A 24423-nucleotide genomic window follows, 5' to 3' on the forward strand; every position below is an offset into this window, starting at 1 on the left:
TGTCTAAGGCGCAAGTTTAATAAGCGTATCCAGGACTACTGAAAGAAGACTCGCGATGAAATCAAGGCACAATGAACAGCCTGCAGGATAGCTAGTGCGCTGTCCTCATGTCGAGGAGATACGATTCGTTGCTCTGCCACACTTGACCTCTGTACCAAAGCCAGGGGTGCAAAGCCTGGCGGTATAACAGAGCTGAAGAGGCACGGATGGGCAGACAGAACCGAATGCAACCCCCAAATGCCCTGTAGGCATTGACAACGAAGCAATGAGATGCAGTGAGATGCACCATGTAGCTCATAACAACATGCTTCGATCATCACGATCCAAGTTTATTCCGATCTGTGCCATGTTTGCGGTCTCACTGCTATCCATGACCTAGCTATAACATGGCTAATTTATCCCCACGAGGAACCTCCCGATGGCGGTGGAGGAGGCGTAGAACTGGTGAGATTGGCTTTATATGGCTTGTGTCTCATTACAAATTGATGACACGCCTCGAAATGATCACCTGTATCCCGCTTTTACTGGCGAGCGGCTAGTTTCTATGAGAAGCATTGCAGGATCCTGTATTATCATCCTCGAGTCTCTGAAACGGATGTTTCGAGTACATACATGTTTTTTTCCCCAAGTATTTCAGTGACATGCTATCAAGCTTTCCTCAGTATAGGGGATAAGTCAAGATCGACGATTCAAAGTAATGTAGCCCCGTAACTCATATTGTTGCCGCCAGCTAAGCGCGAAATGGGAATGTTGGGCTGAGGTTTTAGTTAGTGGATATGACTGAGCCAGGGCCATGACAACCGACAGTGGAGCTATACCGTTGAGGCTGACTCTGGTGGTCTTACATAGTACACGGAAGCAGTGGCTGAGATGGACACAGCAACGGGCTTTATCTGGGGTTGAGATCTACAGCTTTCTACTGAAGGATACGTACTGATAGCTAAGGTCAGGTATGTAGACAATCTTATATCGATACCATGGTTCGTGATTCCTTTCCAAGACATCACATCGATGAACTTGACATGTGCAAAGTTAAGCAGAGCTAAGAAGGAAAAAAAATCCTCAGAAGTGGAATCTCTGGACATGGCCGAGATTGTGGACCACACGGACAGCTCCAACTGATAAGGGAAGGAAGTCCATAAGCTTATACAAGGGCAGAACAGACTTCAAATCGTATTATCAATGGAGAAATCACTTCAGTATCAGCTGGGCCAGAACTGAACAATACAGCCGCCCTTAAAAGCGGCAACGAATCCAATCAATTCGCTCATCATCGTCCGTACCCGCCGGCCATAACATAGACCTCTTTTAGTCGCTTGTTATATGACCAGTCTCGAAAGCCGTTTCCCCAGTAGTTCAGCATTCCCGACTTGTTTACATGTTCAGTAAATTTATCATTGGTTGGCTCATCATCGAGTACATACATATTCACAAACTGATAAGATACGGATTTCGGAAGGCTCATACTCCGAGCAAGGGGTCATTTTGTCCGTCCATGGACATTATACAAAGGAGAGCTCATTTCTCTGGCCCCCCACCCAAAGTACCTCAATGTATCCATTGTCAATAAGGTATAACGTGTTAATGACGTTCCTTAATGTGATCCAGGTGTCTTACTTAATCAGGCTTAGACACTATATGCTAAATGCTCAATGACCACACCAAATACTGATCCGGCACATGGTAATTTCACAGCTGAGAACAAGCGCTGTTGGGGGGGGGTTCCACCGAAATGTTTCTCTTCGAGTCGTCTTGTCTCACTGTTAGGGGAATTTGTCTCCTGCTCGACCATTATCGCTAACCCGTCATTGAACATGGATGTCGACACAAAGGGCTGAAGGTCAACTTTTCACATTTGATATGCGGTGATAACTAAGTAATGATTGCTCTGTACACCGGCACGTGGTGAGCCCATTGGTCTACTCTTCCGCTGGGAACATCTATGATCTGGGTATATCAATGTGGCGGTGACGAGAACTCTCCATGTTATCAACCCCAGTTTATTCTTGTGCTTACTGCGACTCGGCTGCGGCTATGGCTGTAAAGCACCTGTATCTGACTACTACTACAGGTTACAGTGTGAAATAGTCGGAATCACAGCATCGCACCAATAACCTTCAATTCGATTTCCCTTGCTGTATCATGCTGTTCAACTCCGGAATACGGCTGGCTCTCTTGATAGCCCGATTCCCTCAGCTGGATCTGGCTATTTCCTTGATGGGCAATTGATCCGAGGAGATGGACAACTACTACCTGCAAGCCAGACGCACATGAGAATAACACATGCGCTTATGATAATCCCTGGTCGGCTGAATCCGAGGGAAACAGAGTTCCAACTCGATGGGCCTGTGGGCACCAACCACCCCGTGCGTTGGTGCTTTACAACAAGGACAACCCCTAACGTGGCGTCGTCCTTTCTTCCACCGCATGTTCCTTCTAATACCAAGACCGAAGCGTGTGGTGATTAGGAATTCTCATCAATTTGATGGCCACCCACCAAGGCCTGTCTGACTTGGCTCAAGAGTATTACTCAATACGCGACGTACCTATGCAATTGACCCCGCTGCCGTTCTACCCTCGGAACAGCAGAGGCGACTTGGCAAATTAAGGGTTCATGGTCTCAGACTTGGCAGTCTCTCCCGCATGGCATTCTCATTCACAGCCATCTTGGCGGGTCACGATACAGGGCATCAGATGGCCGAACGATACGACTGACCTTACAAACGCCCCTTCTAAAACCTATGTAGTTCTCTTGGAAAGCTTCACTTGTTGACAATGACATGGGACATATAGTGGCATGTACCCCTATCTTCATGCACCAGTGTCCGTGGGATTACAAGAGCAGAGGTGTTTGGTAATAGTAGGGGAATAGCAATCTTGGCACGATAAAGTTTCCTTCAGCAAGGCGAGCATTGAAGAGCTCATTTGCTGTACACACTAATGCCGTTCGCAGTTCGACTGCGCTTCACCGTTTCACGGGTACTAACCTTGGTTGAGTCCTAGATACTCGTATTGAAGATCTCATGCTATCACGACGTCGAGTTGAACCACACGAGTCGCATGATGCATTCCTCGTGTTCGAACTCTCTGACGAGCATGATGCTGTGATCTAGAGATGATCTAGGATGGATCGTAATGATAATGTGGTGCAGCTTGTTGGTGGCCAGTTGTTGGACACTCTTGGGGAATAATTCACTGAAAATTGTTACAAGGTTGAAATTTTTCACGAGAATTCGAGGTTGATAAGATGGCTGGCTGATTATGTAATACATGATGTGGGGCCCGGGCTAACTACGATTGGCAGACTTGATGGTGATTCAGGCATCTCAGGACGGGAGCAACGAGTACATAAGTAGAATCTGCAGTTCACATATTCAGTTTCTTGATAATTAGAATTCCAATAAACGCTAGTACGTAGTAGGTTGGCTTGACACATTTACATCTGACGTGTTCTTGTGTAAACTATGCACCTACTTAAGTATAGGTAGTATGCAGTTTTTATGCCGGCGCGTTGTGCTTGCCAAACAGATAGAGAACACCGAGCATGCATGAACGAGTTTCATTCCAAATTCCGTAGGCATTAGACAAGGCATCCATTCAGAAGCCAAAGGTAAAAATTGAACCGGTTATATAACTATGCCGTGGTTCGAGAAATAAACAACAGAACACCAATGCAACAAGGTAATGATGTGAACACAATTGCCCTTACCTATTTTGCCGAAGTATCAATAATGTTTACATACATATAGGTAAAACGTCGAAACCGTTAGCAGACAGGCAATTCCAGGGTAGCCAAAGCACTTCGAACAACGACCATGACGTCATGTACTATCATGCTTAATTACTAGCTTAAACAGATACACAAATTTATAGGGATGAAATAGATCGGATATGACAATGGAAAGAATAACGAAGCTCGTCCAGGAATATTTTATGAATTCATACTTACCTACCAAGTCAGTGGATCATGCATATAATAAAATCTGATACACGATCCAATGGACTACTGCGAAGATCTCTCTGGGCTTAAGATTGGATGGCGTTGGGAGTGGGTTGTTTGGGTTTCATGTCCTCTCTGAGCGGGCAGCGTGTTGAAGCTCGTCCGTTGCCAAGTGACTCGTATTGGATCGTTCGTAAAACTCGGGAATTTTAAAAAATGATAACTGTTGATGATTGCCCATTGGGTCATCAGAATTCGCGATGCAGAACACTCACACAGGGGATCATTACCCCGTCAACCATTGCTTATTGGTAAGGGTTCACAACCTGGCCAGCTAATCTAGGAGACAACCACCAAATCCCAATGGGGCTTGGTTTTCAGATGGCGTCTTGGCTCTCCCATGGATGATCCAAGGGATCACGTCCACTATAGCCGATAGACCAATAAGAGACATGATTATATTCTTGGCGCCATCTCATCCCATTCAATTCCCTGATCTCAGTTTCGGTATAATTTAGCTTGTGCCTCGAATGGAGCTTTGTTGCTTGGGAAAGCAAGAAAATGGACCGATGTTGGTGTCGCGACCAGCTGATGAAGGAGTCAAAGCAGCGTTGGTTTAACATAATGAGGTACATCTTCTCTTCTGCTTGGCTGAGGGGTACTACCACTTTCATTGGTAGTGTAAATCGAGGCAGGCAATCGCAACTACCCGTAACCCCTGCACCAATGTGCTCTGGCTGCACCTGCGTCATCATCCAGCTGTGCTGTAGGTACCATTCTTGCTGTCTTACATTTCTTTTTATTAGGTTGGCCTTCTCTGCCATCAGTCCAATTTTCGAGTTTTTATCCGAAACATCGTCAGATTGTCTTTTGTACTTTTCATATCAAAATCTTCTTGGACTTAGCAGATGATAAACAAGTCTTGCGCCTTCAATTCCACGGTTATCTGTTGTCGCGTTCAGCGATAAACCGCGTCGTCAATTTGTCGATCGCATATTGCGACAACCAATCTTGTGCCACAATAAAACCTGGAGGCCTCCATATCTACCTACATACCTAGGCAAGAACCCGAGGACCAGCGCTCAACTCCAAATTGCGATCATACAACAAAAATGTCGGACTCGGGAGACAGACCTACGACTACCGAGTCGCATCGAAATCCTTATGCGTCGGCCAGCCGCTGGCGACACCAGGAATCATCTGCTTATGCTGCGCATGCTTCGCAGCTCACTGGCGATGGCGCACCACGAGACCCTCACCAAACGACCGGTAATGTGGGCGAGCTTGCAGACTTCCTAAACCAGTCCCGCATTGAACCAGAAGACGATAACCGTGATACGGAAAAGTACAGACCCATTACCGCCGCTGCCGCTGATATCAATGGAAGCATTGCTGGCGATAATGTAGGCCAGAGCCATGCTGGCCAAGGCGCCCGTGGAGATAACACACCTGATGGGAAGACCATCGTCTGTGGTCCTCTTCTGAACTACCGTCGTATGAATGAGGGACGATGGTATGGGAGCGTTCTTATAGTCGTCGAAGGTGGCGGCAAAGTTCCCCTGGACCAGCCTTACTTGACTCTGAAGCAAGCTGTTCAGCCCCAAGAGGGTGGCTCCGCAAGTCAACAACCGACAAATGGGGCTCAAGAGGAGGTACGTGTTGACGGGAAATGTCTTTACTCGGATCCGCGTAACACCTTCTGGGCTTTCGATATCAGTGTACCAATTCAAGCTACAGAGGCCAGCTATGAATATGCTTTGCCCGAACTACGCTTCTCCACCGAGCACAAGCCCCGAGTTAACAGGTTTTTTGTTCCTGCGAAGACCGAGTCCATGCGTATCATGTTCCACTCGTGCAACGGTTTCAGTGTTGGAACTGACGAGGAGGCTTGGAGCGGACCGGCGCTGTGGAACGACGTGGCACGAAAGCACCGCGAGATTCCTTTTCATGTAATGGTTGGCGGCGGTGACCAGATCTACAACGACGGCATCAGAGTTGATGGCCCTCTCCGCCCGTGGACTGATATAAGCAATCCCAAGAAACGTAGAGAGTACCCGTTTCCAGAGGCAATGCGAGCAGAATGCGACGACTACTACCTCAAAAACTATATTCGATGGTACAACACTGACCCCTTTGCTGGGGTCAACGGGCAGATTCCCCAGATCAATATCTGGGATGACCACGACGTGAGTTTCGGAAACGGCTCTGGCTCTCTGATTGCCCTGCTAATTGGCTATAGATCATTGACGGATTCGGCTCCTATGTCGATAACTTCATGCAGTGTGATGTATTCCGTGGTATTGGCGGCACTGCTCATAAATATTATATGCTCTTCCAGCATCATATGCCACCTCCTGCGTCGACTTATACTTCTGGTAGGATCGCTTTCTGCGTGCTCGAGTCACTCATTTTGACCTGTTATAGACCATGCCGCCCTCGAGAAAGCGAGCCAAGGACCCGATCCTAACCAACTGATGGATACCTATGTCGCACCTATGTTTGAGTCCCCTGAGTATATCGTCGGCGACCACCCAGGCCCATACGTTGCTGAGCGCTCATTCAACATCTATACACGCCTTGGTGCCCGTATTGCTCTGCTGGGTATTGACGCTCGAGTAGAGGTTCGTTCAATGTGGATCTGTTTCTGTGAGCCTCGGTGCTAATGAACTGTACAGCGCACTCGCCATCAAATCAATTATCCCGAGACATACAAAAAGGTCTTCCAAAGGCTTCGTTCGGAGCTTGAAGCAGCATCAGCGTCAGGAGAGTCAATCAAACACTTGATTCTCCTCCTCGGAATTCCGATTGCCTATCCCGTGAGTAAACAGATCCAGTGGGTCGGAATGCAAATAAGCTAAACAAGGTGATGAAGCGCTTGACTTGGCTCGAAAACATCTTCCGCAGTCCTGTTATGGGTCCTATCAAGATCCTCAACAAACGTTTTGGGCTCGGTGGAAGTCTGTTCAACCAGTTCGACGGTAGCATCGATCTTCTGGATGATCTGGATGACCACTACACTGCAAGGACACACAAGAAGGAAAGACGAGAACTGATGGTTGAACTTCAAAAAATATCTGCCGAGTTCAACATACGTGTGACGATCCTTGGAGGTGATGTTCACCTAGCTGCACTGGGTCGTTTCTACTCCAACCCAAGTCTGAAGATTCCGGTTGAGGAGGACCATCGTTACATGGTCAACGTTATCTCGTCAGCCATTGTCAATAAGCCACCACCCACGGCTGTAGCAAACCTCCTGGCCAGGAGGAACAAGATCCACCATTTGAATGCTAAGACGGATGAGACCCTGTTGGATCTGTTCAACAAAGACCCGGGCGACTCAAATAAGACGGCCAACCACAACCACTGCACAATGCCAAGCCGGAACTTTGCAACGATTACCGAAAACTCGCCCAACAACCCGGAAGCCCCCAATGGCAGCGTTGACGAGAACGGGACAGAGGCATCAGAGCAGAACTTTCTGGGCAATGATGGCCATAAGGTACTTCACAGGGGAGAGCTTCAGGCTGGAACAACACACAAGGCAGCATCGAGACAATCCCATGGCAGGTCCAACGACGGAACACTTGACGTATGCATAAACGTGGAAATCAACCAGCATGACAAGGAGGGACGAACCGAGATGTACGGCTTGACGGTACCATTGCTCAACTACCGACAGCGAGACGAGCCCATGACGCCCAGGGAGTCCGTCGCGTCAGGTAGCCAGCATTAGGAGGACTTGAAGGTTGATCAATGGGAGGAGAGCCGTCAAACAAAACGCAAGACCGTTAGAGTTCGGGCCGGTGTTACGGGCTTGCGAAGAGCAATTACGGGGTGGGCCCAACGATTATGGGGCCGGGCCGGAGGAGGCGGCTTGCGAAGGCGAATTGGAAGAGGACGCAAGTGAGGGAGTACCTGGGGAGGGGGTGAGAGGTGCCTAAGCCATGACTGTCCGTCGACCAGTCAGAGAGGAGCTATTCCCATGGGGTAGCTTTCATTTGTTTATACCCGTTCAAGGCAATTGCCTGACATAAAAATGCACATGAAGATCAGTTGTTGGGCGAACAGTAGGCTGTACAGATCTGGGGAAGAGAGATGTCTTAGTAGAGCATCATTGAAGCATCGAGTTAGCAGAGTTGACTAGAGTCATGTTTTTCTTTAATCTCTTTACCTAATCCAATGTATTTCAGCATTAGTTATATCATGACTATCCGTCTTGGGCCGTGTTCTTCTGCCATGAAAAGCACGTTTTATGAAGTACGATAGATAAGGAAAATTTCTTCCCCAGGCTTCCCAAGTCAAATGAGGCAAAGTCTTTGATTGACAGAACCACACTATCTGTGCCAATTCGAGATAGCACATGACCATCAAAGTCCCCCACGTTCGGAAAACTGCGGCCATAGTTTATCAGGTACGCCAGTGGACCTAGTTTAGAGCTGGAACTGGGGAGAAGGGGCGTAAATATTGGCATATGAAGGGATATACAAGTGAAAAAGTAAAGCAGTGTTTGTAGTCACGATGCTTTATACAGCACAGATCCCATCACGACCTTTGAAATGCTACCTCATCTGCTCTAATCTCTTGGAAACCAGTAAAAAAAATCGATATGTGCTTCTGGATTACAGTAAAAAAAAAGAGACTACCGCTTTTAGTGGTACGGTGCGGCTCTTCGCGGGCAAACAAAGATAACATGCCAGGCCCCATCTGCCGAGATCGGCCCCAGCATCAGAGAGCCATTGACCTATCAGCTTCTATTCCCGGGCTTACCGTAGCTGGGGAAGACAGGCGACGTCATGTGCCATGTCCCCACGCATTCACTTTTTAGGCCGTGATAAGCCGCGACCATAGCAAAGATTAGCTGTTGTAGGCGTGTGTAGCTTGGTGAGGAGAGCAGCTTAGCTCGCGTGGCAACGGCAGTGCAGTGTTTTTGTCTGAGACGAGGAGGAATTGCTACGCGAGATCTGGGCCTCGAGACGTGATAACTGTTCCAAGATCGGAATTTCTGTTAGTCAGGATCGTTGTCGTTGGTTGTCGTGCCAGGGATTTATCTTCTATTTCTTCTCCCCCATCTTCTGCGTCTTCCCCCCGACTTCTTTTCTTTCTCTTCATCTTCCATCTTCGATCGTCGTCGAACAAGAGTCTTTTGTTACTGTGTTTTGCCTTTGTGATACCCCTCCCTCCACTTCGACGACTCCCGATAACGAAGAACATTTACCTCACCTCACCTCACCTCACATTATAATGTCTTCTATGATGTTTCTCAACAGGGCTGGTGCCCGAGGTATCCGCAGCGTTGCTCAGACTCAGCAAATGCGAACTGCTGCGACTTTGGCTACCTTCAAGACCCCCAAGGTCTTTAACGAGCCCAACCACCACTATGTCAAGGGTAGTGAGCAGCGCGAGGGTCTGACTGCTGCCATTGAGAAACTCCAGAAGAAGCTGCCCATCGAGGTTCCCGTTGTAGTTGGTGGCAAGCAGGTAAGTTTCAATAAGTCAACGCCACCGCAAGAACCATGTCTTACACGAATTCTCATAGATCAAGGCTTCCGCCCTCTCCAAGCAGCAGAACCCTGCCGACCATGCCACCACTGTCGCATCTTACCACACTGCTACCACCGCTGATGTTTCGGCCGCAATCGACGCTGCTCTTGCTGCTAAGCCTGCCTGGGAGGCCCTCCCCTTTGCTGATCGAGCTGCCGTCTTCCTCAAGGCCGCCGACCTCATCTCCACCAAGTACCGCTACGATATTATGGCTGCTACTATGCTCGGCCAGGGCAAGAATGCTTGGCAGGCCGAGATCGACGCCGCTGCTGAGCTGGCTGATTTCCTCCGTTTCAATGTTCACTACGCTGAGCAGCTTTACAATACCCAGCCTGAGCACAACTCTCCCGGCGTCTGGAACCGTCTCGAGTACCGTGCCCTTGAGGGTTTCGTGTACGCAGTCAGCCCCTTCAACTTCACTGCCATTGCCGGTAATCTCCCTGGTGCCCCTGCCCTTCTCGGAAACGTTGTTGTGTGGAAGCCCAGTGACTTCGCCATTGCATCGAACTGGCTTGTCTACCAGATCCTGATCGAGGCCGGTCTTCCCAAGGATGTCATCCAGTTCGTTCCTGGCAACCCTGTAGACATCACCAAGGTTGTTCTGGAGCACAAGGAGTTTGCTGCTCTCCACTACACTGGAAGCACCGCTGTCTTCCGTCAGCTGTATGGTACCATCGGTCAGGGTATCGCTGAGGGCCGATATCGAGGCTATCCTCGTGTCGTTGGTGAGACTGGCGGCAAGAACTTCCACCTGATTGACCCTACAGCTGAGATTGACAACGCTGTCAAGCAGACTGTCCGTGGTGCCTTTGAGTTCCAAGGCCAGAAGTGCAGTGCCACTTCTCGACTTTACGTCCCTAAGTCCATGTGGCCCGAGTTTAAGGAGAAGCTTGTCGCTGAGGTTGAAGCCATCAAGATTGGCAACCCTACTGAACACTCCAATTTCATGGGTCCCGTCATTCACGAGGCTTCATTCAAGAAGCTCTCTGGTGCCATTGATGAGGCCAAGTCCGACAAGGACCTCGAGCTCGTTGTCGGTGGACAGTACGACTCTTCCAAGGGCTACTTCATTCACCCTACTGTCTACGCCACTACCAACCCCAACCACAAGTTCTTCTCTACTGAGTTTTTCGGCCCTATCCTCACCACCTACATCTATGATGATGCTGCCCCCAACGCCATGGCTGACGTCTGCAAGCTCATTGAGACCACCTCCGACTATGGCCTAACTGGTGCCGTGTTCGCTGCTGACCGTGAAGCTTCCCGTTTCGCCGAGGAGCACCTCCGTAACGCTGCCGGAAACTTCTATGTCAACTGCAAGAGCACTGGCGCTGTTGTTGGCCAGCAGCCCTTTGGTGGTTCTCGTGCTTCCGGCACCAACGACAAGGCCGGCAGCCAGAACCTCCTGACCCGCTTCGTCAATGTTCGGGCAATCAAGGAGGAGTTCACTCCTACCACCAAGGTCACCTACCCCAGCAACGAGGTCTAAGTGCTGACTACTATACCGTCTGCATACAAAACCTGGAGTGGAGTTCGGACAATGATGATACGACATGGATGACTTACGGGTGTGAACTTCTATAGGGCTGCCCATGACAGAAGGAAAAGAGCACACATCCAACAGAACGACTGGATGTGATAGGCCACTGAGAATTGGCTGTCGATCAAGTATCTCGTCGAAGAGCTTAGGAAGCAAAGCCCAGGTTCTTGAATCGCTGCAGCGTGATCAAGCCTTGGTCGTGGGTCCGTGGCTGGCCAGGGGTATGTTCTTGGCCAAGAGCCGCCCCAGGGTCTCTCCCCCACGTTGGTTCACCCAAGAAGGTGATGGGTGGATTTCATCCATAGTAGGATTGGGGAAAATGCTGGGGTGTGCCGTATGATAGAAAAAGCCGTCGACGTCGTAAGTACGCGCACGTGCTCAATTCAGTCCAAGGACGAATAACAAAGACGAATTATCTAGTTGCGACCTTTCTTGTTCCACAGTTGATTCGAATGTTGGAAAGAACCCTTGTCTTGTTCCAATCGATCCCGGAGTGTTTTGTGTCTGTGAGCTCCCAGGGTCAAGATAGGACACGTGCCACTCTGCACTGGTTGTATATCTTTGCCTATTTCAAAACCGAGGGATGCATGATGCGTCTTGACTTTGTTCACTGCTCGGGGCTTTTTAAATGGCTTGCGGAGCCGAATGTGAAGTACCCCATGTACATATTGTATCGTGTGTATACATAAGGGTGGAGGTGGAGACGAAAGGTTGGAGAGTCTTGGAGATCTCATCAAGCTCCATCTTTCGTTGTAGGCTCATGTTCTGATCTTAATTACCTGAGCGATCTGGGCCCAAGCTCGAGAGGAGATTTGTCGGTGCGGACTCCTAGTACTCTGTTTCTCAATACTATCTCTCTTTCTCATTCGATAGTGAAGGATGAGATGCGTTCGCGAATAGACAATTGAGCTCACTCACCTAAAAACCGTGACTTATTACAAGCATCATGATACCTCGACCTTCATTTCATGTCACAAAGGTGCCAATGCCGCACGCTACCAACCCTCGTGCCCTCCATCAAAGACCCCAAGTAACTTTAGGTCTTTCTCCATCGAGAATGGACGCCCACCTAAGCCTCGTGCCTCTTCTTCTGAGGCTGGACCCTTGCCCACCAAAAAGTCTACCCCGACCACGTTGATCAATTCCTCACGCTGATTCGCCCAACACCAAATAGAGCACGCGACCATTTCCTCGATGATGCTTGGTCCATGAAATCGCATCCCTTCAACCTGGTTGCTCTAGGATAAAGTTGGACAAAGCCTGAGATAGTCTGCTGCCCATTGCGCTGGATTGGAGGGAAGAAGCGGGTTCGAACGTGAAACTCGCTGGCCAGGCGGCGTTACGGTGCGCTGAGTTGCGTGTTCGTGTCTGCATGTGCCTGTTCCGTTTGGTTCATCTATTGTCGTTGGAGCATGTTTGGTACTGTATCTGTAGGCTGATCTCGGTGACCGATTTAATGTCTTTTGCCCCCATGCCCGTACCTTTATCTTGACTCTCGAACGAGACTGGAACTTGACTGTCTTTGGGACTCCCATATACCCTTTCCCTCATAATTCCAGGATAGCCACAGTGGTTGCATCTCTGTCTTTATTTATCTTTCTCTCAAATACTCTCTTGACTCGGACTTTGACTATCGTGTTCGATTGGCCATCATCCGTGGAGAGCAAATAAGTATCACCACTGCCTTTTGAGGACGAGTTCAGATTCCACGATTCCAGGATGCCTCGACCGGGCCTTCCTCTCACCCCAGGTTCTTCATCTGATATCAAAGGCAAGGACGGAACTCAACAGCTCTCCTCATTTCAGCTGTCTTTCGAATTGCCGCCTCCAGCAATCCATGATGCTTCCCGCATATCGCCGACCATGTCGTCTCAGGTCTCACCAACAGATACAAAACCACACCGACTCACCACAACATCCCCAGGAGCAACATACCCAATGCAGCCTGCCGAAACGGTGAAGGCACGTCGCCGTTCTTCTGTTGCGAAAGACCAAAAGGACAACTCGTTTGCCCTGCCGCCTCCACCAACGAGATCACGCAAAATCATCCAGATGAAGCCCCGGCAGGATGGCAATGGCGACAACGGTGGCAGCAAAGATAAAGCGAAGACGACCAGCAAGAATGCTGTATCAGCAAAAACGACCACAGCAGCCAATTCCAAGATAATAGCGTCAGAAAAAGGAGATGCGGCCGCGGACGACAAGGCGAAGAAGAAGCAACCGAGTGCTACAAGCGCAGCAGGTCGAAAAATTGCCAGGAAAACCGCACACAGTTTGATCGAGCGTCGAAGGCGGAGTAAGATGAATGAGGAGTTTGCTGTGCTTAAAGGAATGATCCCGGCTTGTACAGGAGACATGCATAAGTTGTCGATCCTCCAGGTATGTGTCTAAATCTTGTACATGAGAATAGGATTACAGCTGACTAAAGGCTCTGTATGGCAGGCCTCAATCGAGTATATTCGATACCTGGAGGATTGCGTCTCCAAGCTGAAAGCACAACAGGAGGAAGATAATGGCCAGACCGAGTCCGGGCGGCAAACACCCACAGGGCGCGACCGTTTGCCGTCTATTCGTGAATTTCACCCGACTTTCCAAGAAGACCCAGTTGGCGATGAAGATGTCGAGATGGAGGACTCCGATGTCACGTCACCAGCCATGACGGCAATGTCAGATCGTAACCCTCGCCACCCATCAGTGTCTCCTGCTCTCCCACCTCAGGATTCACGCAACAGGGCGCAATCATATTCTTCTGTATCGACCGACCATCGACGTTATAGTTACAGCGTTTCTGCTGGCACATCTCCAGCCTTCGGCCCACAGATATATGGTGCGCCACATTATGCCCGCAGCGATGCCTCAGCACCTGGATCAGCGTTGACAAGCCCGGCTCTCAATCCCCAGAGCGAACTTGATCAAGAGGCCATGGCTGCATTGCTGATGCTGAACAACGATCGTCGTGACTCGAAAGGCCGAGGGCTTTCAGTGCGCGATCTTCTCAGCACATAAGAGTCATGGTACACAGCCGATTGATGGGGATGTTCAAGCTGGGTTAAGAACGTATCTGCCACAAAAACCCCGCCTTGCCTTGGCATTGACGCAGAACATCTGGAAGGACTGCGAGAGATTTAATGTTACCCTTAGACGTCGAAGAGGGCAGATCATATTGGCTTCCACTGCGTTTTTATAGGAACCATAGATCTGGTCAAAAGTCGAAGGAAAATAAAGAGGTGTATCTATTGGGTTTGTTTTGGACGTCGTATGGTGAGAAGGTGGAATACTAGGTCATGGTGGGAAACCTGGGCTGGTGATGTGGGTGTCGTTTTGATGTTCATGCCTTCTTGCCGGACCGTTTTGGACGACTCACATTATTCAAGAACCACTTCTCAATACAGGAAACTCTGCAACAAAGAAGTATTATGACAACTATACATCCCATATCACTCAGGGGTGTGGATAATATGAACTATGTAATTGATTATATGAAATGTGTATCTTGATACTGGCATTAGTCTGTCTCTTACTAAAGCTTGAGTCTCTGGCTTCCAGCCATATCGTCCCGAGCATCTTTTACTAGAAAGCTTCCAGATGTTAGCAATTAAGAATAGTGATTGGGCCCGCAAAACTTACTTGTACCATAGAATTGTCGGTCCAATCGTCATGAGGTGCCACAAGCTGTGAGCGTCAATACAACCCAGCCAAGGTGGGAAATCAAACAGTTCCATGCTCATGGCAAATATAATCCAAGCAACCACGAAACCGGGCCAAACAGCCCACATGCGCCTCGACTCCCTATATCTCTTGAAACTAAACCAGGTCCACAGGACATTCTGCACGATCCCTGCTGCCACGTTTGCAGTCATGTTGTATGTATAATCCCAGCGGATAAACTTGAGGTACGAGACATGGCCGAGAAAGAGAGAGGCGCAGACGAGCGACCAAACTCGTAGGGTGGTTCTTCTTCGCGGGGTGCGTTTATCCAGTCTGAAAACTCTCACGACTGTGTAGTACAGACCGTACAGGACATTGGCACCAGCAGCAAAGTAATCAAGCTCCTCGGTGAACCGGAAATCACGAGTATGAAAGATAGAGCTGAAAACCCAAGAGGAGATACCGACATACGCTAGCCAATCATAGAATATTCGCAGAGAGTAGGATTTCGGTATCCTAGATTGGACCTTCTTCAAGCCATCCCAATGCGCCCAGAGATTGCCGAGAGAAAAGAGGACACTAAAGGGCTCCTGCATGCCGAGAAAGCGATAGAAGGGCCATTTCCCGTAGAATTGTTCAACCGTGAGGCCCGCGGCCATGCGCTGACCCGTTACAATATGCTGGCAGGCATAATCGCATTCGCTGGCGCATGTCCAGAATAGGAGTCGATGTAGAACAGCTGTTGTCGGGAGTTCATATTAGCTGTGTCTTTGGACGTGCGGATCGGGTGAATATACGGATTGGAGTTTGCGGTTTATCAGGGGAGCAGTTTTCAGCATTGCAGACCTGTGGCCATGGTTAATCTTTGGTGTCGCCTTTGTGCTGCATTGGCTCACCTTGAGGCAATCCTTAAATTCTGGCAACTTGTCGCCAGTTGAGGCATCGACAACTACCGTAAAAGCGAGGACGAGGACGGTCAAGGAGAAAATCCGCGCCCATGGCCGCCCCCTGTGAGTTGCCATTGCGAGCGCATCGACCTTTGAATGGCGAGGGAAGGGGGTTGGAAATAATGCGAACCTGCATGAGAGGGGGGTAGGTACTCTATGTACTCCGTAGCTTGAGCTGGTTTGACGATGTGGCTCACTTGCAACTCGACGCAACGTCGATGTTTCAGATGTGTGATTGGCTAGAAATCTTAGTTACCTTAATGACCGCTTTGATGGGTCTGCCTTGGTAGTTTCTTTGTGGAGAAAGGCATGTTTGCTTGTTCGCTGGGGTAGCTTGACTTCGAAATCTCAACTGTAATATTTGACAAAGGAAATGTCTCTGAATACCCTTTAAATCCTTTCAGATGGATACGCCTTAGCTTAGATGTATGGCTTTTATAGTCTACTTAAAAAATGCTTGAACTATATCTGCATTTCTCTTTCTTTCTTTCAAGTCATGCATTTTGGTGATGTAGTAACTAACTGCACATTGTACATACCTATTCAACATCGTTACATACTACTTTTTGGATAACGTTAGACAACTTGAATACAAATTCTATAATTGACTATGACGGAATCGAAGCTTTACATGGTTCAACAGTAGCCTATATCACTTTTACCAATTTCCAGAACATTGGGTATTAGTCATATCCTCTTTGTTTCCATGTCGCAGTCATCCCGCATGAAATTGCAACCCTACACTTGGCCGCTAGTTAAGCTGAGGCGAGATTGGTTGCTCGGCAACCGACAGCTCCCTGATTGGACCATATTTTCTAGTCGAACAACACGCCTTGCTTTCCATATCTCTCTTCCCTGACCCAGACGCGATAGTCTCAAGTTTTGGAAATCACCTTGCAATGCAAGCAATGGCAATAATAACTGACTCGTAGCAAATACTTTATCCCGCCGCCGAATCAGCCATCTCCAATTCCTCACCGCTTCGATCACTACATACGCCCGAACGCGCTTTACCTTGAAAACATTATCGATATGGCGACAGCTTCGCCCACACCCATGGGCAATGGTTTTGTCCGACGAACATCCCAGCGGCAAGCTTTGAGGAGATTGCCATCGCGACCCATTATGAATCACAGTGACAACTTTCATGGGGCAACAAATGCTGCTCTCCCTAAGGGCTACCATCCCAAACCTCAGCAGTTCCACGACGACAGCTCCGAGGATGAGATCCCAGTACCTATGAAGCTGAGCGCTCTCACCAAGGCGCTGCTGAACGACGGCGCACCTGCATCAACAGAGCAAGCTCCTTCACCTCCCCGGACGCGGCGGCGTACCAGTGCGCTGAACGCGTCCACATCATCAGCGACTGAGACACGTCGGCACAGAAGATCCGGAAGCGTTCAGGCCCACGACGCAAGGTCCTCAAGACAAGCTAGCCCAACGCCAGCTACAAGCAGAGAAATAAGTCCGGTACGAAAGAGGGTTGTAAGATTAAGCAACACACCTCAGAGCCTCAGTCAAATGAAGCCAACGAAGCGACGCTCAACTTCTATCTCCCGATCAAATCAACGATCTCAACCTCACAGCCGCCCTGGTAGCCGCGATATGTCTTCTGACGAGAGACAAGATTCCAAGCAGGACTCTAAGGATTCCAAACATGATTCTCAATTGGACGTGAACACACCTGCACAAGGTGGACGCGTCGTCCGAATTAATGCTGGTTCTCCAAGCAACAGAAGCCGAGTCGGCTCCACTGGCCCTTCTTCAGGGAGGTCGATGGAGCGATCCATGTTAGATAGATCTGCTATTGACGACAACGACCAACCTGAAGAGCCAGCCACAGTCGCGCGAAATCCCCCTCCCTTCCAACAAGGCAGTGTCTCTCGATACCCCTCAACAAGTACGAGGACACGACCTGAGGATAATATTAATCTGCAGAGTTCAATGCGAGTGAAGCGTGTCAGCAAGGTTGCAGGTAGCTTTTTGAGCGGACCAGCCCGACGCGGTCGCCGACGGCAGAGCGAAGAGGAGGGGGAGCCCAACGCCGATGGAGAATTGATGTTGTCTAGTCAGGAAGCTGAGAGCCAGCCCGGGGAAGATCAACATGCCGCTTCATACTATGGAGACGGTATTCGAGATTTCAACTCAGGAAGCCCGGTAAGTGGACAAGCCGCTGCAAGGGCAGTCCATCGCCGTAATGCTTCCAACATGGACCTACGCCTAGGCTCTGCAAGAGCATCCAGGGAAACATCACCTCGTGAGCCTACACCAGAAGCTCAGGTTCCCGAGTCCGAACCGAAGCCTGAACAGGACGAAGAGATCCACTACAGACTCCCCGCACCTCGCCCAGAACTCCCCTCCGGTCGAGATCAGGAGAACGATGTCCAAGTAAGCCTCAGGAGGACGAAACCATCAATGGAAGTTCTTCTGGACAAGATGCCAAAAAGACCGATGAGCGCCGACCCTGCTCCCCTAAGAACAGTCTCACCCGACCGAAAGCCTCTTGCTTCTATGGCTAGAAATACTCCCCTTCGCCAGGCTCCACCTCCACCTCCCAAGATGTCTGTCCTCGAAGCTGCCACTACTACTGCGGGTGCTGCTACGACTACACAGGCAAAGCAGAGGAGGAACATTCTGCGAGTGAACGGTGTAGCCTATACTCGACTTGACTGTCTTGGCCGAGGTGGCAGTGGAAAGGTGTACCGTGTTGCTGCCGAGAATGGCAAGATGTTCGCTCTGAAGCGGGTGTCTCTGGAGAATGCAGATGACTCGACCATTAAGGGCTATCTTGGTGAGATTGATCTTTTGAAGAAGCTTGGAGAGGTGGAGCGAGTTATCAAGCTGTTTGACTGTGAGATGAATACAGAGAAGCAAGTTCTCACTTTGGTAAGTTTACATCAGCCAGCATCGCGGAGGATCTACTAACTTGGTACAGCTTATGGAGATTGGAGAACTCGACTTCAATACTTTTTTGAGAAAGCGGTATAACCCCGAGGCTGCCAAGTTCGACCCAGTCTTTGTACGATTTTACTGGAAAGAGATGCTCGAGTGTTTGCAAGCAGTTCACCAGTGTGATATTGTCCACTCGGATCTGAAGCCTGCCAATTTTGTGCTCGTGAAGGGTCAGCTTAAGCTCATTGACTTTGGCATCGCGAACGCTATCCAAACCGATGAGACCGTCAACGTCCACCGCGAGACTCAGGTTGGAACACCCAATTACATGTCACCTGAGTCTCTCATGGACTCAAATAACCCCCGAGGTGGCCGCGTTCCAGGCCGGCCTAAGCTTATGAAATTGGGCAAGCCCAGCGACATATGGTCTCTGGGTTGCATTTTGTATCAGATGGTTTACGGTCTCCCTCCATTTGGCCACATCGCCAACCAAATGTCAAGATGTCAAGCCATCATTAACTGGGATCACGACATTGAGTTTCCCTCACGTGGCATGGGAGGCATGTCCGTTCCCCCTTCGCTCATCCGCACTATGAGGCGCTGCCTTAACCGCGACCACCATATGCGACCAACCTGCGAGGAGCTATTGCACGAGTCCGACCCCTTCTTATACCCCGCAGAGCTCACCGACAAGGCTCTCCCCATTGACGAGGAGCTGCTTGCTAGAATCATCCAGAGCGTGGTGACGAGATGCCGGGAGCGCATGCCAACAGAGAGCGAAAGCCTAAGCGTCTGGCCACAGGCTTATTGGGCCAGTGTTAAGAAAGCGATGGCCGGAAGAATGTGACAGAAGAATTATCATGCATAATAATGTTGGAGTTGTCGAGGCGCTATTGCTCGCTGGATCAATGAGTTTTATGACCAATTTGAACGGATTAGAAAGAAAGCATTCATAGCTGGGTGTTGAGGAGTATCATTCTTGTCATTCGCTGCATACCTGCATACTTACTTTTGTACTTCAGACATAGGGGATTTTTTTTATAATATGGCAAGGCTTTCGGAAGCCAGGGGCGTCTATGGCTCTTAACTGCGCGTTTCAGCGAGTTAATTGAATAAAAGCATTTTCAGCGCTATCAACGAACTTGAAACGCTCCATTGGCTTTGTAAAGTTTGCTGTATTATTGTACAGCCAGCTTGATGCTGGTAATGGTACATTGTTTCAAGGCATTTCCTATTTGTACATGGACATCAACGGTTTTGTTGAAACAGATCCTCGAAACATCTTCCTCTCAACCTTGTGCCATCTCGTAAATCATTCGATATCCTCCAAGTTGTTGATGTTCAGTTCCGAAATCCGTAGAATAGTATATCGGTGCTTGCTTTTTGCCTGCCTCATTCTCCTTTGCCTCCTCTTCTTCTTGATTTTGATTCGTAGCGGCTCAGATTCTGTGCCAACAACAGTAGCCCTGCACTCAAAAACTCGCTCATCAATATGGGGAGCGCCTTTCATGGTGTAATCTCTGCTACCAAGGACACTCGCACGGTTGAGTCGTAGTACATCTCCAGGCTGAACTCCAGGCATTCGGAAAGGTAGACGAACTTGATCGCCTTCGCGCACAAGGTAGGGGAATCCATGGACATGAACCGTGATGTAGTGGTCTGGCTGGGCTGCAAGGAATGGCAGAAGGTTCCTGACTGAGTCTTCCATAGGCTTTGGAGGCGGTGTAGGATGGCTGACTTTTAAAGCGAGGGGTCGAGTTTCATTTGCCGTGGGATTGGTAGCATTCTTTGGGTGACGCTCAGGGAATGGCTCGACAATGGGAGCTGTGGAGGTGAAGGCGCGGGCTTGGATTGCCAATAGAGACGAGGGTGTCGAGAGTCGGGCGCTTGGAGCTCTAAGCTCCAAGATGGAGCGGAAAAGTGCCCTGCTCATTGTGGACCGCAGTGCCTGTCGGGCGTGGGCACTATCGCTGGTCAATTGAGGGGAATGGGCTGTCGGCCTTGAAGTCGTTGTAGTGCATCTCGAAAAAGTTCAGGCGTTGGCTCATGGTTGCGTCCGGAAAAGCGTACCACCGAGCGCCGACAGGACGGTCTCAGTGCCAGCGCCGCCTCCCGATAAACCGCCACTTTTTTTTTATCGCCAGGGAAATTTCAGCATCAACTCCCCGCTAGCCATAATAAAGTCCCTGCCTGGGCGATACAGACAAGATGGTATGCATTGAAGAGCGAAAGTTTGCCAGAATGAATAACTAATTTCCTTAAAGCCTCAGAACGAGTATATGGAAAGATGGCGAAAGCTACACGGTCGCCGTCTTGATCATGAGGAACGAGTTCGCAAGCGTACCGCCCGTGAGGGCCACAAGGCTTCTCAGGACGCCCAGAATCTGCGCGGTCTCCGGGCCAAGCTGTACCAGCAAAAGCGACATAAGGAGAAGATTCAGATGAAGAAGGCCATCAAGGCGCACGAGGAGCGCAACGTCAAGACCGCCGACGAGAAGGAGCCCACAACACCTATGCCCTCTTATCTGCTGGACCGCACAAACCCGTCGACTGCCAAGGCTCTCAGCAGTGCCATCAAGAACAAGCGAGCTGAGAAGGCGGCCAAGTTTGCCGTTCCCCTGCCCAAGGTCCGAGGTATCAGCGAGGAGGAGATGTTCAAGGTTGTCAAGACCGGTAAGAAGATCCAGAAGAAGGCTTGGAAGCGCATGGTTACCAAGCCTACCTTTGTCGGACCCGACTTCACTCGACGCAACCCCAAGCACGAGCGCTTCATTCGACCTATGGGTCTCCGTTATAAGAAGGCCAATGTCACACACCCCGAGCTTGGTGTCACTGTCCAGCTCCCCATCATCAGCGTCAAGAAGAACCCGCAGAACCCTCTCTACACCCAGCTGGGTGTTTTGACCAAGGGTACCGTTATCGAGGTCAACGTCAGCGAACTTGGTCTCGTAACCGCTGGTGGAAAGGTCGTCTGGGGTCGCTATGCCCAGGTTACTAACAACCCGGAGAATGAGGGCTGCATCAACAGTGTCTTGCTGGTGTAATGTGCTCAACGGCGTCGCCGCACAACGTTAAGAGGGTTGGTTTGTCTAAGTTCGAATGCATGCATTGGCGCCAGGGCGTTTATTGGATTACCGCACGAAAAAGAATGGCCATGATGGTAGATGGTTGGTAAACGGGTTGATTGTCGACTGAAGATTCCCAGTTGTGATGAAGAAGACTCACTCGAGTTATAGGCCACGCTCTGCTGAGGCAGATCTTGACAAGGCCGTAGATAGATGAATACAACCTAAGATCTAGAAGGTACTTCTGTAGTAGTGTCTATTGCTACAAGTACTAATTTCGATCCTTTCACATCCATATGAGCTTATTCTATTTGGGGGGGGCCGAGAATTGTGCTGTAACTAATTGGAAAGCTGAGGTCATACTCTGCTTGTGATGGGTGTGACACCCAAACATTCAATTCTTATGTAGGCATGGGTTACCAGTACAGCTTTTGATAGCATAAAATATAACGACACCAGGTTGATTGCAGCTCTGCAGGACTCCCACCGGCTTCAGCCAAGACATTAAGATTTCGTCAATCCAATGTTATGCCTCGATTTCTTCCCAAACTTTTCTTTTGTCTGTTTTCAGCCATTATTGTTACCTTACCTTGAAGAGTTCCATGGGCAACCTGACTCTCGTCTACACTTGTACCTTTTTCAAGCTAACCGAAAAGGCAGATGGCGTTGAAAAAAGGGTCCCTTTGCCGCCTTTAAAAAATCGGGCGGTGACGGCGATAAATTATTTTCTGCCCGAACTAGCAAAATCGCATTGGTCTGTGGTTCCCCGTCTCGCCCGCCAAATCTGTATTGCTCCGTTTTGCGACTCAATCTTTTTTCCTCTGCCTTTTCTTCTTCTCTCCATCACCCAAAAAACAGGATACAACAATTTTAAACCTCCGTTACACTCAATAATTCTTCAAAATGAGCGGCGATAAGATGGATGTCGAGATTGCTGAGCAAAAGATGAACTCTATGGAGCATAGCGAGCAGCATTACTTCAAGAGGTCAGTTCGCCCAGCTCTACAAGAGAATCATTGTATACTAACTGCGCCGATTTAGCTATGATCACCATGGTACGAACAACCACTGAAGCTCCGTAACCATTTGGAAGAATACCACTGACATATTGCTCCTCTACGATAGGTATCCACGAGGAGATGTTGGTATGTAGCTCCCCTCCCCACAGTCCTTGCGCTGCTGTACGAGCACTGGCTGACCAGGTTCTCTATAACTGCAGAAAGATGAGGTCCGCACACGATCGTACATGAACGCTATTATGCAAAACAAGCACATTTTCAAGGACAAGGTGGTTCTTGATGTTGGCTGTGGTACGGCCATTCTCTCAATGTACGTGCGCAACGAGACCCTCCAAAAGCCCCTCGTTATGCCCCGCGCTTGGGGAACCATAGCACTTCGCACCTTTGCAACATGCGATGTTCTCTATGACCCGACGAAACATTAAATGAACTCGAATTGACGGAAATTATTCACAGGTTCGCGGCCAAGGCTGGCGCCAAACATGTTATTGGTGTGGATATGTCCACAATCATCTTCAAGGCCCGTGAGATCGTCAAGGTTAACGGTCTCTCCGACAAGATCACCCTTCTCCAAGGCAAGATGGAGGAGGTCGAGTTGCCTTTCCCCAAGGTTGATATCATCATCTCAGAGTGGATGGGCTACTTCCTTCTATACGAGTCCATGCTCGACACCGTTCTTTATGCCCGAGACACTTATCTCCAGAAGGATGGCTTGATCTTCCCCGACAAGGCCACTATCTTCTTCGCTGGTATTGAGGACGGCGATTATAAGGAGGACAAGATTGAGTGTAAGTGACTGCCGTGCTTTGACTCTCGGCTCATAAGTTTACATGCTAACACCGTCTTAGTCTGGAACGATGTTTATGGCTTCGACTACACCCCCCTCAAGGCCACTGCTCTCTCCGAGCCCCTCGTTGATACCGTCGAGGTCAAGGCCGCTGTCACCGAACCCACTGCCGTCCTCACACTCGATCTTTACAAGTGCACCACGGATGATTTGGCTTTCAATGTTCCCTTCAAGCTCTCCGTTACCCGCGATGACTTCGTCCACGCCCTGGTCTCGTGGTTCGATATCGACTTCACCGCCTGCCACAAGCCCATTCGCTTCTCCACTGGCCCACATACCAAGTACACCCACTGGAAGCAGACCGTCTTCTACTTCGAGGATGTTCTCACCGTCCAGCACGGCGAGCAGATTGCTCTCAACCTTGATGTCCGACCCAACTCCAAGAACAGACGCGATCTTGACATCAAGATCTCCTACGAGTTGGAAACCGAAGATGCTAACCGTGCCTCCAAGGGTGCGCTTGAGTACCGCATGTGCTAAAAGGCTTCTATATAAGACGGTGCCGATTTCTTGCTAATGATGATACGAGAAGTAAAAAAAAAGACATCAAAGGGTTACAAAGGAGGCACAGGGAGCAAGGAGATAGACACTTGCGGGAACTTGGGATCTGTGTATAGGGGGGACGGCGTCTTGCATCTTACACGGGGTAAACATTGCTGCTAGATAGAAACATAAGAGAGAGAAAACGACATAATCACGAGGGATGGCGTAGTGAGTTGACGACCCGTTATGAGTGATACCACAAAAACAGCACTCCGGAGTTACCTAGTCAAAAGATCTTTTGGTTTAATATCTAGTCTTTCGTCCTAACCCTGTGTGATCTCATTGACTATGTGAAACTGCAATAGCAAGACCATCTATTGACCGATAAAGTAATGAGATTTCATTCATCGTTTAAATTGGACTGAGCATCCCGCTCCTTGTCCTGCGGCTAATCCTGACCTGAGCTTGATAACCCATTTTTGAGAAACCTTGCTTGTTTCC

At 49.4% G+C, this 24423-nt stretch overlaps 8 protein-coding genes; 6 read left to right on the top strand and 2 right to left on the bottom strand.

Moving 5' to 3' along the window:
• Positions 1 to 5052: 5052 nt before the first annotated feature.
• Positions 5053 to 7673, top strand: FFUJ_01331 (uncharacterized protein; the record flags this gene model as incomplete). XM_023579917.1 has 6 exons in its annotated part: positions 5053 to 5343; positions 5401 to 6126; positions 6180 to 6315; positions 6365 to 6561; positions 6616 to 6756; positions 6813 to 7673. The coding sequence occupies 6 exons, from the start codon at positions 5053 to 5055 to the stop codon at positions 7671 to 7673; spliced, it is 2352 nt and encodes a 783-aa protein (XP_023424227.1).
• A 1508-nt stretch (positions 7674 to 9181) lies between these two features.
• Positions 9182 to 10970, top strand: FFUJ_01330 (probable delta-1-pyrroline-5-carboxylate dehydrogenase; the record flags this gene model as incomplete). XM_023579928.1 has 2 exons in its annotated part: positions 9182 to 9418; positions 9477 to 10970. The coding sequence occupies 2 exons, from the start codon at positions 9182 to 9184 to the stop codon at positions 10968 to 10970; spliced, it is 1731 nt and encodes a 576-aa protein (XP_023424228.1).
• A 1770-nt stretch (positions 10971 to 12740) lies between these two features.
• On the top strand, positions 12741 to 14027 carry FFUJ_01329 (uncharacterized protein; the record flags this gene model as incomplete). XM_023579939.1 has 2 exons in its annotated part: positions 12741 to 13400; positions 13464 to 14027. 2 exons carry the CDS (start codon positions 12741 to 12743, stop codon positions 14025 to 14027), a joined length of 1224 nt encoding a protein of 407 aa, XP_023424229.1.
• Positions 14028 to 14541: 514 nt separating this feature from the next.
• FFUJ_01328 (related to PER1 protein, involved in manganese homeostasis) lies at positions 14542 to 15691 on the bottom strand (the record flags this gene model as incomplete). XM_023579950.1 has 4 exons in its annotated part: positions 14542 to 14599; positions 14649 to 15408; positions 15467 to 15515; positions 15566 to 15691. The coding sequence occupies 4 exons, from the start codon at positions 15689 to 15691 to the stop codon at positions 14542 to 14544; spliced, it is 993 nt and encodes a 330-aa protein (XP_023424230.1).
• Positions 15692 to 16648: 957 nt separating this feature from the next.
• On the top strand, positions 16649 to 19355 carry FFUJ_01327 (related to protein kinase RPK1; the record flags this gene model as incomplete). XM_023579961.1 has 2 exons in its annotated part: positions 16649 to 18502; positions 18552 to 19355. The coding sequence occupies 2 exons, from the start codon at positions 16649 to 16651 to the stop codon at positions 19353 to 19355; spliced, it is 2658 nt and encodes an 885-aa protein (XP_023425451.1).
• Positions 19356 to 19820: 465 nt separating this feature from the next.
• Positions 19821 to 20441, bottom strand: FFUJ_01326 (related to ribosomal protein YmL49; the record flags this gene model as incomplete). The annotated part of the gene is made up of 1 exon (XM_023579972.1): positions 19821 to 20441. The coding sequence occupies one exon, from the start codon at positions 20439 to 20441 to the stop codon at positions 19821 to 19823; it is 621 nt and encodes a 206-aa protein (XP_023424231.1).
• Positions 20442 to 20716: 275 nt separating this feature from the next.
• On the top strand, positions 20717 to 21552 carry FFUJ_01325 (probable NSA2-involved in biogenesis of ribosomal large subunit; the record flags this gene model as incomplete). XM_023579983.1 has 2 exons in its annotated part: positions 20717 to 20719; positions 20773 to 21552. The coding sequence occupies 2 exons, from the start codon at positions 20717 to 20719 to the stop codon at positions 21550 to 21552; spliced, it is 783 nt and encodes a 260-aa protein (XP_023425555.1).
• A 924-nt stretch (positions 21553 to 22476) lies between these two features.
• Positions 22477 to 23919, top strand: FFUJ_01324 (probable hnRNP arginine N-methyltransferase; the record flags this gene model as incomplete). XM_023579994.1 has 6 exons in its annotated part: positions 22477 to 22559; positions 22615 to 22628; positions 22699 to 22718; positions 22793 to 22902; positions 23049 to 23380; positions 23441 to 23919. 6 exons carry the CDS (start codon positions 22477 to 22479, stop codon positions 23917 to 23919), a joined length of 1038 nt encoding a protein of 345 aa, XP_023424232.1.
• Positions 23920 to 24423: the final 504 nt, after the last annotated feature.

The sequence above is a fragment of the Fusarium fujikuroi genome, chromosome FFUJ_chr01 (genome assembly GCF_900079805.1).
Source record: "Fusarium fujikuroi IMI 58289 draft genome, chromosome FFUJ_chr01".
NCBI classification, from domain to species: Eukaryota; Fungi; Ascomycota; class Sordariomycetes; order Hypocreales; family Nectriaceae; genus Fusarium; species Fusarium fujikuroi.